General features: G+C 36.9%; 1 protein-coding gene across 1 annotated transcript in view; it reads left to right on the top strand.

The window, feature by feature from the left end:
• Nucleotides 1–20,000, top strand: part of LOC122331030 (A disintegrin and metalloproteinase with thrombospondin motifs 20) — a 90,363-nt gene that overhangs the window by 44,568 nt on the left and 25,795 nt on the right. The window contains exons 12-28 of the mRNA XM_043228457.1: nt 422–567; nt 1,207–1,388; nt 2,589–2,725; nt 2,923–3,040; nt 5,056–5,151; nt 5,998–6,164; nt 7,011–7,140; nt 7,242–7,368; nt 8,252–8,462; nt 9,702–9,866; nt 11,038–11,202; nt 11,282–11,401; nt 11,907–12,014; nt 12,264–12,428; nt 13,018–13,266; nt 16,038–16,199; nt 17,309–17,482. Of these exons, the coding sequence (XP_043084392.1) occupies nt 422–567; nt 1,207–1,388; nt 2,589–2,725; nt 2,923–3,040; nt 5,056–5,151; nt 5,998–6,164; nt 7,011–7,140; nt 7,242–7,368; nt 8,252–8,462; nt 9,702–9,866; nt 11,038–11,202; nt 11,282–11,401; nt 11,907–12,014; nt 12,264–12,428; nt 13,018–13,266; nt 16,038–16,199; nt 17,309–17,482 (2,622 nt within the window). The remainder of the gene's footprint in view (nt 1–421; nt 568–1,206; nt 1,389–2,588; nt 2,726–2,922; nt 3,041–5,055; nt 5,152–5,997; nt 6,165–7,010; nt 7,141–7,241; nt 7,369–8,251; nt 8,463–9,701; nt 9,867–11,037; nt 11,203–11,281; nt 11,402–11,906; nt 12,015–12,263; nt 12,429–13,017; nt 13,267–16,037; nt 16,200–17,308; nt 17,483–20,000) is intronic.

Below are 20,000 nucleotides of genomic sequence, written 5' to 3' on the forward strand. Positions count from 1 at the left end.
GAGAGAGGAGGTGAGCGTGGAGCGGTGTAATGAGCTCTGTCGCTCTTATCTGTGCGCTGGGCTCTGGTTATCTTGTCTGGAGCTCGTGTTCGAGACCGACGCCAGCCTGTCCTGGATTCCAGCGAGGCTTCGGTTATCGCCGGCGGCTCTGTGTCCGTCTGATCACCGCAAGCACTCTCAGATATTACTGTAATGAGCGAGGATTCGTATCCGTGAAGCACTTCTCAGTCATCGTTCAGCATCACTGCAGATCTGAGGATTCACTGAGTGTGTGTGTGTGTGTGTGTGTGTGTGCGTGTGTGTGTGCGTGTGTGTTAAATTTAATTTTTAAACACTTTTAATACCATGGTTTGTGGACTATTAATATCTGGTCCCCTGAAGATGTCGTTTCTGATGTGTGTGTGTGTGTGTGTGTTTTTAGCACTGCAGGCATGGCATGTGTGTGAATAAGGAGATGGACATGAAGCCGGTTCATGGTGAATGGGGCCCCTGGGGCCCGTACAGTGTGTGTTCCAGGACCTGTGGAGGAGGAACACGCAGCACAACCAGAGACTGCAATAAACCTGAGTAAGGGCATCAACACACACACACACACACACACATTTAGATTCAATAAGCTCCAACGGTGATTTCATTTATTTATTTATTTATTTTTTTTTGCATTTCATAACCAAAACAACAGCTAAACCAATCCACAAACTTTTTGTTTTAATTAAATAAAAAGAAAGAGAAAAAAAAAAAAAAAATAAAAAAAAAAATATATATATATATATATATATATATATATATATATATATATATATATATATATATAATTTAAAAATAAATAAATAAATATATATATATATATATATATATATATATATATATATATATATATATATATATAATGTATTTCATATTTTTTCTTTTGTTCTTTCTTATTTAGTTATACAATATGATAATTGCTCTAAAAATATTTAAAAATATAATAAATATATATATATAATTTCTTAATTTTCCTTGAACTATGATATTAGTAGCCCTAAAAATAAACGAATGTTTATACAATATGTATTTAATTAGTTAGCTATTTATTAGATTTAGTTCAGATGTTTCTCAGTAATTAAGTAATTGGCGTTCAGTAAATGTGCCCGGTTGATTCTTGTGTTCATGATTTGGTTGCTGTCAGAAGGCTCTCAACACAGATATGTCTCTGGTTCTCAGGCCGAGGAACGGAGGCCGGTTTTGTGTGGGCCGCAGGATGAAGTTCCGCTCGTGTAACACCGATCCGTGTCCCCGGGGCCGGAGGGACTTCAGGGAAGAGCAGTGCGCCCAGTTCGACGGGAAACACTTCAACATCAACGGCCTGCCGCCCTCCGTCCGCTGGGTGCCCAAGTACAGCGGCAGTGAGTGTCTTTGACCTCTGACCTCTGTTTCGGTGACCTTTAGCAACTTTTAAAAAGTGACAATAAAAAAGGCACATATTTTTAATCTAAATTACACGCAAAGAGATGCCTATAGCAATACAAACATCACCTGAATGTGCAATAATAATAATAATAATAATAATAGTAAATAAGCAATTTGGATTGAATATACTTTGTTAGTGGCTTCTAGCTCGTACTTGCAATCAGTTGGGAAAAAAATTGGAAAAGACGCTAGTAAATTTCCAGGAGATTTTCCATTATTCACTGTAACCCATTATTGACCTGTACTTTAAAAAATAAAATACGGAAAATGATTTCATATTAACATAATATATGATTTTCTTAGTATAGCATACTAACTAACTACTAATACACTGCTTGAAGCATAATGTTTTTTGTTTTATATGCAGTGTTCCTAGTAAACTAGCTATTAAAAAAAATATTTCAATGTATTTTAAAATACCGTTAATATTGCATTGTGTAGCGTCTAAATAAACAGTTAAAATCTTGGGCTGCAATTTTGCATCATGGTTACGCTATGACATCACCACGCGATGACATCACCACGCGATGACATCACAATGTCATCTAGCAACTTTTAGCAACAAATCGACCTTCTTTTAGCAACTTTCTCAGGAAATGAGTGGGCAGCATGATGCGGGTGTCATCGCATTTTATTGTTTTTCTCTTTATTTATTCAAAATATTGCGGAAGAACGAGACGCAGAGAAGGCGTTCATTCACACAGACTCACACATCATTGCATTCGCTTCTAACGCGAGAGAGCCGCTCGTTTAGAAAGCCATTTAAAATGAATGCAAGTTCAAATGAATCTCATGTTTTTAAATGAAGAAGTACTTGGTCCCTTGTATTAAACTATACATACATAAAGCTATACATACATAATTAATTACGGTCTGGAAACATTATTTTAACCACCATGCACTCACTTTATTTTGAATATTCTGTTCACAATAAGTAACTTCGCCCCTTCACATCAACTAACTTTCATCAGAGTGCATGTTCTTGAAAAGCTATCTGTAGTGAGTAGAATGTCTTGATATGGAGGTGGAAAGTTGCTTATTGTCAACAAAATGTTCATCACTAATGCCTTTCTCGTTGTTATAAAAAAGGTAGAGTACAGAATCAACAAAATGACAGTATCTCTCTTGTTTCTTAGTTCTGATGAAGGATCGCTGTAAACTCTTCTGTCGCGTCACGGGGACGATGGCGTACTATCAGCTGAGGGACCGGGTCGTCGACGGGACCCCGTGTGGACCAGACACCTATGATATCTGTGTGCAAGGCCTCTGCAGGGTACGATAAAACTACGGTGCTTTGACATTTACTGCGGTACTGGATGTTTACCGTATTCGTACGCAACGGCGTTTCAAACGTTTATCCAGAACCCTTCAAATTATTATGTTATTTGTCTAAAATGAGCACAGTACTGCCACGGTATGTTTAAGAATTTAAACTGCACTACTTACTCTCTTATTGTGTGTTTATCGTAGCAAGCAGGTTGTGACCATGTTTTGAACTCGAAGGCCAGAAATGATAAGTGTGGTGTCTGCGGAGGAGACAACTCTTCATGCAAGACCCTCGCTGGAACCTTCAACAACGCTCAATACGGTGAGACCCTGTCCTCTTCTCATCCCTCTTTTGAAGGATTGCAGTGAGGGGAATGCTGGGAAATGCTTCTGTCTTTTACCTTTTGTTTGTTGATACCTTCATGGGTGGGATAAAGAAATCATTGGACAGAAGAGTTTCCTCTACTTTTTCTCTTCTTCTGTTTCTTGATTTTCTTCTTTTCTTTTTTGGTCAGCACCATACCCGTCAAGAAGTTCTGGTGTTTTCATCACTCTCTGGTGTTTCTCATCTCTTCTTCGTCACATTCTCATGTTTCTTATCTTGTTCTTACCACTCTTGCTTTCTGTTGTCAATCCTTTCTCATTAATCTCTGTTGCTCATCTCTTTCTCATCAGTCTCTGGTGTTTCTCAGTGTTCACACTCCGGTGTTTCATCACTTTCCGGTGTTTCATCACTGTCTGGTGTTTCATCACTTTCCGGTGTTTCATCACTGTCTGGTGTTTCATCACTCTCTGTTGTTTCTCTTTGTTTCTCATCACTCTCTGGTGTTGCCTTACTCTCCGGTGTTTCATCACTTTTTTTTGTGTATCTCATCACTCTCCGGTGTTTCATTACTGTCTGATGTTTCATCAATCTCAGGTGTTTCATCACTTTGGTGTTTCATTACTCTGATGTTTCATCACTATCTGGTGTTTCATCTGGTGTTTCATCACTATCTGGTGTTTCATCACTATCTGGTGTTTCATCACTGTCTGGTGTTTCATCACTCTCTGATGTTTCATCACTGTCTGGTGTTTCATCACTGTCTGATGTTTCATCACTATCTGGTGTTTCATCACTGTCTGGTGTTTCATCACTCTCTGATGTTTCATCACTATCTGGTGTTTCATCACTGTCTGATGTTTCATCACTGTCAGGTGTTTCATCACTGTCTGATGTTTCATCACTGTCAGGTGTTTCATCACTGTCTGATGTTTCATCACTGTCTGGTGTTTCATCACTGTCTGGTGTTTCATCACTATCTGGTGTTTCTGATGTTTCATCACTATCTGGTGTTTCATCACTGTCTGATGTTTCATCACTGTCTGGTGTTTCATCATGTTTCATGTCTGGTGTTCCATCACTGTCTGGTGTTTCATCACTGTCTGGTGTTTCATCACTGTTTCATTACTGTCTGGTGTTTCATCACTCTCTGGTGTTTCATCACTGTCTGGTGTTTCATCTGGTGTTTCATCACTATCTGGTGTTTCATCACTGTCTGGTGTTTCATTACTGTCTGATGTTTCATCACTATCTGGTGTTTCATCACTGTCTGATGTTTCATCACTGTCTGGTGTTTCATTACTGTCTGATGTTTCATCACTATCTGGTGTTTCATCACTGTCTGGTGTTTCATCACTATCTGGTGTTTCATCACTGTCTGATGTTTCATCACTGTCTGGTGTTTCATCACTATCTGGTGTTTCATCACTATCTGGTGTTTCATCACTGTCTGGTGTTTCATCACTGTCTGGTGTTTCATCACTGTCTGGTGTTTCATCACTATCTGGTGTTTCATCACTGTCTGATGTTTCATCACTATCTGGTGTTTCATCACTGTCTGGTGTTTCATCACTGTCTGATGTTTCATCACTATCTGGTGTTTCATCACTATCTGGTGTTTCATTACTGTCTGGTGTTTCATCACTGTCTGATGTTTCATCACTATCTGGTGTTTCATCACTGTCTGGTGTTTCATCATTCTCTGATGTTTCATCGTTGTCTGGTGTTTCTGTGTTTCACATCACTCTCTGGTGTTTCTCATCTCTTCTTCATTGTTCTCTGGTGTTTCTCATCTTGTTCTCACCACTCCCAAATGTTTCTCTTTGTTTTTCCTGTTCTTCTCATTGCTCTCTTTCTTATCTCTTCCTTGTTGTTGTCCTCATCTGTTTTTCATTGTTTTCTGCTGTTTCCATGCATCTCTTGTTTTTTCTCATCTCTTTCTCATCACTCTCTGACGTTTCTCATCTTGTCATCCTCCTTCTCCGGGGTTTCTAATGTAGTTCTTTGTGTTACAGGTTATAATGTTGTGGTTCGGATTCCTGCTGGCGCGACTCACATCGATATAAAGCAAGTCAGCTACTCAGGATTGCCAGAAGATGATAACTACCTCGGTGAGTTGACCTGGTAATACCACAGTACTCTGATACGTGTTATATATACTAGATGATATTTAGGTGAAGAATACAGCTTTATTGCGATAGTACACGTCCAGAACAGCTGTGTTGTTACAGTGGTTCTTCACTGGGACTCTTCTGGGAATTTGGGGTCACAGGGAAAGCAAACGCTGGATGATTGACAGACGCCGAGGTGCTAATGAAAGTGAGCGAGTGTGTCCAGGACGTTTGCGTAGCTGTTCACACTTGAGTCGAAGGGCCAAACAAACACAAACACACACAGCTGATAAATGAGACGTGACCTGAAGTTCACTGTCCGGGTCACTACTAAGAGTTCTCCTAAATAGCTGTAAAAGCTTTTAGCTAAGAGTTTTCTTTTAGAAATAAAAAAGAAGTCTTAAGCTAAGAATAAGGGCTGGAGTTGAGCTTGTTGTTGTGAAGGACGTCCACATGCTTATTAACTCTTGGCTGATAGAAATTAATTGCTGATTGAAAATATGCAATATTATGTTGCTGTATTTAAATAAAGATTTTAAATGCAGGCCAGTTGTCATTGATTAAGCGAGTATATGTTCAGCTAATTGAGTAGATATAACCTCCAAAACTAAAATCCATACTTTTTTAGAAGCTCATTATCATCACATGTTTCTGATGTTTACCCTTGGAGGCAGATTTCCAGCAATAGCTAGTTTAGGAATAGTTTGTGGTTTGGTTTTAGTGACACTTAGGAGTCCTCATCTTCTATTTTTAGTTTTAAGATTTTCTCCTCTCCTAAATTGTGGCGTTATGAGCTACGTTTAGCCTGAAGATGTGAATACGGGCCCTGATCTTTCTCATCTGCAGCTCTGTCTGACAGTCAGTCCAACTTCCTCCTGAACGGGAACTTCGTGGTGTCCATGTTTAAGAGGGAAATCACCTTTAAGGGAGCAGACATTGAGTACAGCGGATCTAACACCACGGTCGAGCGGATCAACTGCACTCAGAGGATCGAGGAGGAACTCGTTCTGCAGGCAAGAGAAGCCAGTCTGAAGGAGCTTACAGTAAAATGTTTTAGACTAAAGAGCTGCTGATCAACACATGATGACAATAGAAACCAGTCAACAAGCTAGATATCTTCTTGTGTACCACCTCGTTCTGTTATACCACACTTCAAGTTTTTATTGGTATCATTGTTTTCAAGATAATTATAACTAATAGGTAAATTTCCTAAGAATCCAAAGTGTGTAAGATTATATTATTTTGTTATTTAAGCATTATTTGTATACTTTTTATTAATATTTTGAATGAGCTTTTTTCAGGTTTTAAATTTAAAAAAAAACATGTTAATGTTTTGAATTATTGAAATATTTATTATAATTTTATTATAAGTTTAAGTCATTTTAGTGCTTCAACATATTTGAAAAAATATTGAATTTTATTTGAAAATGGAATTTAATTTAATTTAATAAAAAAGGTCTGAAGGTATGACATTTTTATTTATTTCAGCTTTATTCAATGAATAATCATGATATATATATATATATATATATATATATATATATATATATATATATATATATATATATATATATATATTTTTTTTTTTATAATAATTTGTTTAAATATGTAAAACGTATGTTGTTTTCCAGCTTTATTGTTTTTATTTACTTCACTGTTATTTATTTATTTAGTTTAGTTTTTTTTTTTATTTATATATTTTTTGATAATACCAAGACTAAATAAGTCTTTATTCACAGAATATGTTTCCGGCAAAAATGCCGCGAAATGAAACGATTTATTAATAAAAAGCTTTTGTAAAATGCCTCTGCAGTATAACGTGTCGTCCTCCCTGTGTAATGACTCTGTTGTGGTCTCAGGTTCTGTGCGTGGGAAACCTGTACAATCCTGACGTCAGATATTCCTTCAGTGTTCCCATCGAGGAGCAGAGAGAGCAGTTCGTGTGGGATCCGTCGGGGCCCTGGCAGGAGTGCAGCCGCATGTGTCAAGGTGTGCTTCTGTTTGAGCCTTTTTGCCTGGTTTTCTGTCCTCAAACACCTTTATAGCTGAAAGCAGTGACTCCCGCGTCATCTGTGTGTGTTTGTGTGCAGGTGAGCGGCGGCGGAAGGCCGTGTGTGTTCGGAAGAGCGATCATTTGGTGGTTTCTGAGCAGAGGTGTGAGAATCTCCCTCGACCCAGAGGCGCGGTGGAGCCCTGCAATGCTGACTGTGATCTCAGGTACAAGCAGCAGTCCCATACTAGTGAAAAACTTCAAAGTGACAGAAAATGAGTGCTGTCAAATGACTAATTGGGATTAATTGCATCCAAAATAAAAGGTTTTGTTGGCTTAATATGTGTGTGTGAGTGTGTACTATGTATATTAAATATGTATATATAAATACACATATATACAGTATATACTTATAATATTTACATTTACATACATTTATATGTATATTCTAATATATATATATGTATATGTGTTTGTATTTGTAATGTATAATTCATATATATGTATAACTGATAAACATATATATATTATAACAAAAACTTTTATTTTGGATGCGATTAATTAATCATTTGGCAGCACTACTGAAAATATTTTGATTTTAAATGTTTGATTTGATATTTCATCCGCGCTTGGAATAACTATTACTTTTCTAAATGGTAACAAGTGCATAATATGTAATATAAATGGGATTGACATGTTAACAAAGCTCTCTGTAAAAACATGGAAAGATCCACTGAAGTGGGAATGTAAGGCTTGATGAATGTAGTTTGAAATTTGAATTTGAATTTTGAATTTTGAATTTGAATTTTGAATTTTGAATTTTGAATTTTGAATTTGAATTTGAATTTGAATTTGAATTTTGAATTTTGAATTTTGAATTTGAATTTGAATTTTGAATTTGAGAAATTTGAATTTGAGAAAAAAAAATTGCACACATCCTTTACTGAAACGTACTGTAATTGTAATTGTGTATCAAAATATAGGATGCAAATGTATTGTTCATGGGCATTTTTTAACAGATGCCGTTTTCTTGGTTTCTCAGCTAAAATGTAAACACTAACCGAATGAGCTGAACAGTGGCATCTGACAGACTCTGTGTTTTAATGTCAGGTGGCACGTGGCGGGCCGGAGCGACTGCTCCAGTAAATGCGGTCCTGGTTTCCGTACGCTGGACGTGCTGTGCATGCGCTACAGCCGGACCAAGAGACAGAGCGAGCGCATGGAGGCCAGAGTCTGCGCAGACCTGCCCAAACCACAAACACGAGAGGCATGTCACGGTGACTGTCTGCTCAAGAGCTGGCAGTACAGTGCCTGGTCTCAGGTGATGCACAATACTGCTCTCATCCTTTGTTATTCTTCACCCTGAGCTCTAATATAATAATAATAATAATAATAATAATAATAATAATAATAATAATAAAACAAATAGATAGATAGATAGACAGACAGACAATCAGAGGGATGAAAACTTCAATAAACTTAGTAAAATACTAAACTTGTTGACCTGGTTTCACAGGCAGGTTTTAGACTAAGCTGGGATTAGGCCACAGTTTTATATATATATATATATATATATATATATATACAGAATAGAGATAGGAATAAAACTGCTAAGTTTGGTGTTTGTAAGTGCTGCTGAAGTGGAGTGAAGTCCTTTAAAGACATTGAAATCTATAGGTGCAAATAGATAAAGTTCAATAATAAAATTTATGTGAATGATATGAAAAAACCCCTCAGTATAATTCTTCAGAATATAGAAAGGAATTAAACTCTAAGTTTTGATGTGTGTAAGCGTGGCTAAAGTGGGGGAAAAACTTTTTAAAGACATGTATTGTAATTAAAATCTATAGGTGCAAATAAATGAAGTTCAATAATTAAATTTGTCTGAATGATATGAAGAAATCCTTCAGTATAATACTTAAGAATATAGAAAGGAATAAAACTCTAAGTTTTGATGTGTGTAAGCATTACTAAAGTGTGGTAAAAACTTTTTAAAGATATGTATTGTAATTAAAATCTATACATGCAAATAAATAAAGTTCAATAGTTAAATTTGTGTGAATGATATGAAGAAATCCTTCAGTATAATACTTAAGAATATAGAAAGGAATAAAACTGTAAGTTTTGATGTGTGTAAGCGCTACTAAAGTAGGGGGACAACTCTATAAAGATATGTATTGTAATTGAAATCCACGGACACAAATAGATAAAGTTCAATAATAAAATTTGTGTGAATGATATGAACAAACCCCTCAGTAAAAACCTTCAGAATATAGAGAGAAATAAAACTTGTAGGTTTTGGTGCGTGAAAGCGCTGCTGAGTTGGACGAAAAACTCTTTAAAGATGTATTGTAATTGAAATCTACAGACGCGAATAGAGAATAAATTGCGATAAATAGTGCAATAAATTAAAAACCAGATGAATGATATGTTGAAAACCCCCACGGTAAAAATAACGTCTATATTGTCTTGCATTTATATAATTTGCACGTTATTTGCATGCTGTTTCTCCACATTATGTATTATTTTGCAATGTGACGTGATGTGATTGCGGTTGCAGTGTTCGAAGAGTTGTGGACATGGTGTCCGGTCGCGTCAGGCGTACTGTATGAATAATCTGGGTCGCAGGCTGGTGGAGCGAGAGTGTAGTGAGCAGCAGAGAGTCCTGAGCGAAGCCTGCAACGACGTGCCCTGTCCTGACTGGAGCGCCAGCGAGTGGAGCGAGGTACTGACCACAGCTGAACCAGGCGCTAAAACACACGTTTACACGGTTCAACATACAACAATAAGACTTTTTATTTTAACTAGCCGACATGGCAACCGTTCTGAGTTATTCATTAACTCGATGCAAACTAAAATAAAATATAAAAGTGAGAAAAAAACACCGTTATTAAAAAGTAAACGAACAACAAACTTAATGTATTCTGGTCTATCTGGAAAGTTTTCTTTGACTTTTTACAGAGTCTGGATGGTGACTCTTTTGTGGAAATGATGGACATTGAGTGTATACAGACATGAAAGATATTGTGGTATAAATATGTATATATATATTTTTTATTTTTTATTGTTTTTATTATTTTTTATTTTTCTTTTATTATTATTATTTTTTTGCTCTCTCTTAATGATATCTCTGTGCTAAATTATTTTTATTTATTTATTATTTTCATTTTTATTTTACTTTATTTATTATTTATTTTTAAATTATTATTTTTGTTCTCTCTTCTTGGTTCACTGTTCTTTGTTCATTTATATAACCTGGTATAACAAAATATATTGTATTGTCATCCAGATTTGTACAACAGTGTTTGAAAATAAAAATGTTGTTACAAAAAAAAAAAAAAGTAAACGAACAGAAATTCGGTCTGCCACTTTAAAAGAAATTCAGAAACCTATATATAAACCTATAATATATAATAAAATTCTATGATAATCATGCAAGCAAGATAATATAAGATAAAATAATATATTTTTTTAAATATTAGCGCAATTTATAATAGTATATCAGGGCTGCACAGTATCATTGCACACATTTATGAACGAAAAATGGAAAAATTTAGTTTTTTTTTTTTGTTCCTTTCACTCCATGGCGAATCTTTTAAATTGAATCTTATTTAGAACACAATACGAATGATAAATATAAATATTAAACAAACGCATAGTATAGTGGCCTTCGTTTTAAACGATATTTGTTAGAAACGCAAAACTTTACATTTCTTTGAAGGGAAACTTAATTTAGCTGTATGTCGGAAATGCACTAGACAAATAAAAGCGGGCCAGTTATTTATCCATTTACTACATTAATTGCATAAATAAGTTGCCTATTGAAAACTTGAGTTGTTTTCCAGAAAATATGGTACTTTGACTAACCCATAACCTACGGTGAATGTGTGCATCAGTGTCTGGTGACCTGTGGCAAGGGCGCCAGACACCGACAGGTGCTTTGCATTCTGGGAGATGAGAAGCTGAATGAGCAGCGCTGTGACCCAAAAACCAAACCCTCGTCGGTGGGCGGTTGTGAGCTTCCCGAATGTGCGTCCTGGCAGGTCGGAGTCTGGAGTCCGGTGAGCAACAGACGCTCGCTTCCTTTCTCGTGTCGGTTTTTGTCAGTAGACGTTCTGAACGGGAATGATGGTGTTTCAGTGCACGGCGAGCTGCGGTCAGGGCTATCAGATGCGTGCGGTCAGGTGTGTGTCGGGAGCTTACAGCGAGACGGTGGACGACAGGGACTGTAACGCAGCCGCCAGACCTCGAGACAGTCAGGTGAACCAGTGCTCGCTCACCAAACCTGCATTTATTTGATTAAACGGTTTTCTGTGTAAATATATGTCAGTCTTCGGTGTCACGCGAAAAAAAGTACCAAATGAATTGTTTTATTTAGCAGTGATGCATTAAAGTGATCTCTTGAGCTATTTATAACATTACAAAAGTTTGATTTTGTTCTTCTGAACTTTCCATTCATCTGTGAATCCTGAAAAATGAAAGTTTTAGCAAATATGGTGCAGCGCGGAAGTGTTTCCTGAGCAGCACGTTAGAACGATAATGATTAAAACACAGCTTCGATCACAAGAATCGATTGCTTTTTAACATAGAAAACAGCTGCTTGAAATTGAAGTATTTTACAATTTTTGATCGAATTCAAGAAACTGGTGAGCAGATGTTATCGAATCTTACCGATTCCCAAATTTTGACCAGCAGTGCATAGTAAGCAGCGCTGTCTCTTACCTATCTGACGTGTGTGTGTGTGTGTGTGTGTGTGTGTGTGTAGGACTGTGAGCTGTCAGCTTGTCCTCGCGCAGCATCAGTGTTTAACACACCCAGGCCAGCAGAAGCGGGTCAGAGACGCACACAGTGGAGATACGGCTCGTGGACCAGCGTGAGTAACGCTTCGCCTCACTTGTGATTGTTTTTTATCTCCTCCCCTTTGCGTACGCTTCAGGTGCGTTACATTTGATTTGAATAGCTTGATTTCATTTCACTCTCTATGTATATATTTTCTCGCTCAAGTTCATTATTTTACAAAAGCGCAATGTTTTATAGAAGATATATACACTTATCTGTAGGACTAGTAAGGGACAGTAAGTTGACTATTAGCTGATATTTGTGTGTTGTGTGTGTGTTTCAGTGCTCAGTGTCGTGTGGCGAGGGCCGGCGGGAGCGTTACGTGAGCTGTAGAGACGCTCAGGGTGGCGTCGCTGAAGAGTCGTCCTGCGCTCATCTTCCTCGTCCTCCGGACTCCTCCGCGTGTTTCAGCGCCTGCGGTCAGTGGAGGGAAGGAGAATGGACGCCGGTGAGTCCAGAGCACTGTGGTGAATGACTTTCAGCTGACCGCCGCAATACGTCCCTAATGAGGCATCTACGTATATAGATATATCTAACACTGCTCCTGATACCATACCTTCATGCTAATCCTTCGGCTTTTATGCTGCCAGTTGCATGCTCGTAATTGCATGCTATATTAGTGTGGTATAACATTACGTGTGGTATAACATTAACATCTTGCAGGAGAATTGGAAAAACATTCAGAGTTGTGTTTTTTTGTTGTCGGCGTACACAGCATGACCCACTTTAGGACACACGTGAGGTCAGATGAGGTCAGTCGTACGGCTGAAGATGTCAAAGGCTCAAATTAGGATATTACCTTCAAGTTTCCTTCTCAGAAAGCCTGTTTGATTCGAATGTTAATTCATTCATTAGCTACCGAACGCTGTAGTTAAGTGCATGCCATCGTTCATTCATGACTAGTTAACCCTTTAATAATCGTTGTTATTTGATTCATTAGGTGTTCATTGAGGCATGCTTTTCATGTACTTCTCTTGAGACTGCAGTGCATCTTTGTGGCGAGGTTGTGTTTATTTAGAGCTGTGTTTTTGCCCCAGTGCTCGGTGTCGTGTGGCGTGGGTCGCTCCACCCGGCGGGTGCTGTGCATGAGCTACCGTCACCAGCTGGACGAGTCGTTCTGTGACCCAGACGAGCGTCCCGGCGCCGAGCAGGAGTGTGCGGCCGCCCCCTGCCGGTCCTCCTACCACTGGCCCAACAACCAGCCCCACCTGCCCCACGCCCCCGGTCAGCACAGCTGGAACGTCCCGTCCGCAGACAACCAGTGGAGGACGGGGCCCTGGGGAGCCGTGAGTCGCTCTTCATCTCACTAATTACAAGCAATCAATCGATCAATCATTTTTATTTATGTAGCGCTTTTAACAACACGGGTTGCATCAAAGCACTGTACAGTACAATGACAGGGATGTATAATGACGAGAACAATTTGTTATTAAATGCAGAGACGGTCTCTGGAATCAATTCAATGATAATCTCTAGAAGTTAAGTGTCCCCAACAAAGAAGACAGAGGAACCAGAACCCCATCCATACAGAACGGAGAAGAAAAAACCCTTGCAACGCCACTCACGCTATCTAATTAACTGGAGATCACCTCAAAAAGCACATTTTGTCGCTTTAGATGAACTGATGATTGCTGAACCTTCCTCTCCTGTATTCACTGTACAGACGTAAATGTACTTTTCCTTTAGCCTGAGGTTTAAAGCAATTTTACGTTTGTTATAAACAGGACTTCTCATATTAAAAACGTGCTGTCCAGCCCTGCTCGTGTTTAAGAATCGACTGCCTTTAGAAGTACATAAAAGACAGCTTTCCCTAAAACGGACTGCATGGATGCATTTAAATAGTATTTAAAATAGTCAAAATAGTGTATATGCATCTTTAATATCGACATTTTTTATTTCAAATAGAAAAAAATATTGATTTTAGTTTTAATATATAATATAATATATAATATATTTTGATATAATATATATTAAATAAATTGTATATTTTATTTTTAACGATTTAGTAAAAATGGCATAGCTTTTTATAAACAAAATCATTATTTAAATTTTAAATAGAAATATATATATATATTTTAAATATGCGAGTGATCAGATATTGGAGTTTTAATATCATATCGTATTAAGAAGATGGTGGACTGACTGAGTGTGTGATCGCTGTAGATGTCTCACATGTGTTTTGCGGGCAGGACATGCGTGTGTGGATCCCGTTACACAATCGCAGTCTGTTTGCTTTAGTCAAACGTTTCATATTTCATGCTCTCTGTCATCTGACTGCAATTTCCTTCATTAGCACATGCGCCCATTAGCTTTGATCCGCTGCTCTGAGCTCTGATGCATGCTGGGATTGGATGAGTTCCAGAGCGTGTGAGGCTTTCGTACTGGACTTTATTAGTGCGCTTTCTGGGATTATATGAAGATAATTCCATGCAATGCAGGCCGTAAAGAGTCGTATATTGCCGGAGGAATACAAACTCGTATAGAAAGTCATATCCCGCTGATATATATGTGAGAAAACCTCTGAACCATAATGACTCTACGTTTAGAGAGAGTAATTATTCGATCACTGATGCAATGTGTTTTTTTATATTACAGTGCTGGGAATTAGAGGTCAAATGTGTTGGATAATGCACAAAATAACTCCTTCGGGACGCAAAAGAAATATCTAATAGCTATTTTCAGTAAGGCAAGGAAACTTTTGCAAATACGTTAAGACCCCCTAAATATGCATCATCGCTTGTTTCGCATTTTTAACATTTAATATTTAAGAATTATAACATTTGGCGTTCGGGTCATTTTGGACCCGAGTATGTACAGAGTGCCGTGGGGTTATCTGTTAACGTCTGAAAACCTTTTTGACATATTTCGCACACTTTTGGGACTGATTTTTGTTGATAAATGCGATGCGCATACATTGATGGGCCACTGCGGCATTAAAAAAATCCATGATTTTATTCGCCCGAAAGTGAAAGTTTAATGAATTAATGTATTTAGTGTGAAAAATGTTCTGAGAAATATTTATTTAGTTTTGTTTGAAGAAAAAAGCAGTCAGTTTTTTTAAATAGTCATGTGTTATACGTTTATAAAAGGGGTTATTGAAGGAATTTAATTAAATTCAATTAATTTAATGGGATTGATATTGAACGTTCTCATATTATATTTTTTGTAAATGTCATACAAGTTTAATTTGTCATCAGTATGGTAAAGATAAATATTTTTACGTTTTTATAAAATTAAAATATTTTCATTTTCTTTATGCAATATATAGAGAAACTGACGTGCAGTCCAAACAAAATGTATTCCAACACCTTTAACATTTCTCACATTATCATAGTTCATTGGCTATACACTGAACAAAACAGATTTTCTTTTTAAGCTGATTTTAAACAGCCTGTTTTAGGCACATTTAAATAAAGTTAGTCAACTAAATTTATTTAAACGCAGCTAAAAACCAATAGTTTGCAAACGCGTCTTAAAATTGTTAAATGCACAAAATCGTTTGTTTCAGTGTAGCTTAGAAAACGGTAATAAAGCGTGAGTCTTAATATTGATAATGTCAGGTGATAGAAAGGTTTGCATTGAATTGGGTTGAATGTAGCTGTTAAATTACGAACACCGTTTTATCTCAAACCAAGAAATCGTTTATTTCGTATATCGTATATCATTTATGCTGCCATGGTTTACTGTACGAAGAGCGTCTGGGTGTAATATCTCAGGATCACCCATCACCGCATTGTTAAATAAAGAACGTATTCGGTGAAGACATCTTGTACATTTTCTACCGTAAATATCTAAAAACGTAATCTTTGATTAGTGATGGGAAACAGCCCCATAAGCGCCACCTACTGGCAAAGAATGATTATGCATTTTCGTCCAAACCAAAACGAAATATGCTAAGATTGGCTTGGGATGTGTCTCAAAAACGACTCATTGTGATTCAGAGTCGACTCCCGGTGAACTTTCGTTCACTTAGAGCTGCGTCACACACTGCATGGAAGCTGTTAGCCTCAGATGACCGCTGCTGTGTGTGTGTGTGTGTGTGTGTGTGTGTGTGCAGTGCTCCAGCTCGTGTGAAGGTGGGTTTCAGCGGCGGGTCGTGGTCTGTCAGGACACCGACGGACGCAGCACCACTTACTGTGACGAGAGAGTCAAGCCCAGCGAGTCCAAGAGCTGTGACTCGGGACCCTGTCCTCACTGGAACTACGGCGTCTGGGGCCAGGTCAGAGGTCAACACTCACAGTAACATTGTCGTCAGCATTACATTAATATGAAAATTAACACGATCTGAAGTATAGGATGTCGTTTTAGCGTTTTGATCATTAGGGTTATTACTCATTCTAATACCCATTTTTAAATAGTTACTAATCGGTTTAAATCAAAGGGTTTTGAATAGTAAAATTATCTTTTCAAATGTTACTTTTAAAATAGTTTTAGAATCTTTAATCTTTTGAATTAGAAACTTTGGTAATTCTGCATCGAAACAACTTTCATTAGATATTATTAAAGTAATCTTTTGTGTATCGTATTGATAAATTATATTTATTTAATAATTCATATTTTAAATAACGCTGTCCTAAATAAGTGTTTTATTTCACATAATGGGTGTGTACTGTATATAATTATTATGTATATAAATACAAACACACATGAATATATGTACATACCTGTACATATTTTTATTATATATATATATATATATATATATATATATATATATATTTTTTTTTTTTTTTATAAATATATGTAATATATAAACATAACATATTTTTCTTATATAGGTTCATGTGTTTGTGTTTATATATACATCATACATCTACACAATACATACATATATATATATATATATATATATATATATATATATATTATGTGACTAATTGCAATTAATTGCAACGGCAGTATTTTTAAATAACTATTTTAATAATATTTGCATAATAATGTATTTTAGTGATTCATTATTACAATACACAATATTCAGAAATAAGTCAGAAAAAATGCTGATTATAATTTTTCTTTTTGAGTGATAATAATTATAATAAGATTTTTGAATAATAGTTTAAATAATATCTAAATATAATAAATATCATATTATAATAATACATATCATATATATATATATATATATATATATATATATATATATATATACAAATTGAATTCAATCAGCACTGACTGTCACTAAATATAGATAAATGAATTATAAAACGCCTGTTTAAGTATCACTGTTATTGTCTTTGTATAATAGGTGCAAACTGATACACACAACACACTACAGACACTATACTAGTATATACTGTTGTGACCCGCGGTCGACTCTGTGTCCTGTAGTGCTCTCAGTCGTGTGGCGGTGGTCAGCGCACGCGTCTGGTGGTCTGTCAGCGTCCCAGCGGTCAGAGGCTTCACGAGCACAGCTGCGAGGTTCTGGACAGACCGGCCGATGTGGAGCCGTGTAACGGTCAGCCCTGCTCCGCCGCTTCGTGGCACAGACGAGCGTGGAAGCCGGTACGATAGATAGCAGCTGTCTGTGTGTGTGTGTGTGTGTGTGTGTGTCCATCAGACGCCCAGAAACCAGCCTCTGTCTTAACTGTGCGCGCTGGTATGGGTAAAGAAAGGTTCGCGTTTCGCTTTGGGGAGTCCCCATCATGCAAGCTCCAAAAACGCTTTTCGTCGGATAATATGCATTTAATGCATTAACAATTCGTTCAGGTGTTCGGTCGGTTTCATTTAAGCGGCGTGTGTTAGCTTTTACCGCTCCGTGAGCGACACCTAGTGGTGAAGAATGAATTTGCGTTTTCGTTCAGACCAACGTGAAATCAAGTCGACTCCGTAAGACGTATAACGGATTCCTGAAAATGAATGAAAGCGTCCTGCAAAGTGTTCAGTCTCTCGAAAGAACGAGTCGACTCTGAATCGACTCTGAAACGTTTGTTTAGTTTTGGCATCAACGTGAAAATGCAGATTCATTCTTCACCACTAGGTGTCTCTTTTGAAGCTGGATAAGATCTGTTTCCCCGGTGAAGCATCACCGAACACCGCTTTATCAGACGATACAGACGATCACCGCAGGATCACGCAGATCAGTCAAAATGAGTCGTTTGGGAGAAAATAAATGCATATAAGACACGAAAGTGTTTTTGACCTTGCATGCATCAACCTGTTATTACCCATAGCAGGGACACTTTAAGAACTAGCTTGACAAACTAGCAGTTAACCAAGGGCTAATCGGTTTTATATTTGGGATTCAGCTTAGACTAATCTATGTGATTAACTTTTAAGACTAGTCTAAAGCTTCTATGCAACGGGCTCCAGCCGTTTACCGATTCGTTTAGAGTCAAAGTCAAAATATTATTTTACAGAACAACTATATCTAAATATTCTTAAACCAACATGCATTTGCGCAAGAAGCTAAATAACTTTAGGCATTAGGTCTTGTTTTTATAAAAAAATGCATCAAAATGAAAAAAAACAAATTGCTCAAAATTAAGTAGGAAATAAATAAACACTTATAAATAAATGTGACACTTTTGAATAAAACAGAAATATTATTTTTAATAAATACAATGACAAAATGCTTTGCTGAATGAATAGATAGATGTTTGTTCTCGTTTAAAGTGAAAAATGTTTACTTAATTTTGGTGCATTTTTTGGTCTAAATAATTTCGGTTCTCCAGTGAATGCGTCTTGATTTAAGAACATTTCGTAGAACAAACCCAAAAATAATTAAGGCATGTTTTTGCGCTGAATTTTCCGATCAGCTAAGCATATTTCCCAAGCGAGATGTTAAAAACATGCTCTATGAATTAGAGGAAGCGTGTCTGAAAAGCAGAGAAATCATTGGTGCAAGTTTATTTGTACTCGAGTTTGAGCTGTAATCTAAAAACACAAGTGTATATTTGTGTATAAGAGTTTAATATTTGAATTATTATTATTATTATTATTATGACAATTACGCAGCAGCCACTTATTGTATATTATATTTGCATCTTTGTACAGAATGAGTATTTTTTAAATCATCAGTTCATCTTATATCTATTTTATTTAATATTTCAAACTGGTGCTCGTGACGTTGACTTGTACAGAGGAACATAATTTTTGTTAGCGTTTTGTTTTTATTTCGATTGCATTTTTCGACAGAAATCTCGGCTGCAGGAAATAAACATATCAAAGCATGAGCAACCACACTTTAGTTAGTTTGAGAAGCGATCGCAAATAGTTCGACGTGGACTGAAAAACTTGATAAACGACAAATGAAAGAAATACCTCATCGTTCAGTCTTCGTCTCAGAATGCACTTGCAAAATGAAATTAAACGACCAAAGATTTCCGCCTCGTCTAACCCTCATCATGCATCGTTTACGGAACCGATATTTCGTAAAACTAAAACCGCGTTGTGTGCTTTTTATTCGTTAAAAAACTAGACATTTCAAAACAGTTTTTTTGCAATATTGTTGAGAAATTGTACTTGAAAATATCGTTGCGTTAAATGCATAAAAACATGCGATCGGAGAATTATCGGTTTTAGTTGAATATAGTTTTATAGCGCCTATCAACTCGTGCTTTCTCAAAAACAGCCCACTTTTGTAAAACCTTCCTATTTATTCCTAACAAAATAGCCTAAATATTACCAGCTTTCAAATTAGACGAATCGACTGCAATTGCGTGAACTTTCACTTTCACCGATAAATTACGTTTTTCACATCCCAGTGTTTTGCCGATACGTATTCACGCACACCGACGAAATTCAGTCCCGGAGCACGCGAGGCGGGCAGAAAAGGTGAAAAGTGTTCACAAAAGCTTGTATAAGTTTTACGTTTTTTTATTTTTGACGCCCGGCGGTGCCTCGTGAACGCCGGGGTCAAAAATGACCCGGACGCGAAACGTATTGTGTCTCTTAAAATAAAAAAAAAAAACAAAAACAAAAAAACAATTATGTGTATCTGTAGGGTCTCGGGTTTAATTCCTTTCGATGTAGTTGACAAAAAAAGGTGTCGAAACGCATCATGAGGGTTAAACGAGAGCTC

The sequence above is a fragment of the Puntigrus tetrazona genome, chromosome 25, assembly GCF_018831695.1.
Source record: "Puntigrus tetrazona isolate hp1 chromosome 25, ASM1883169v1, whole genome shotgun sequence".
Taxonomy (NCBI): domain Eukaryota; kingdom Metazoa; phylum Chordata; class Actinopteri; order Cypriniformes; family Cyprinidae; genus Puntigrus; species Puntigrus tetrazona.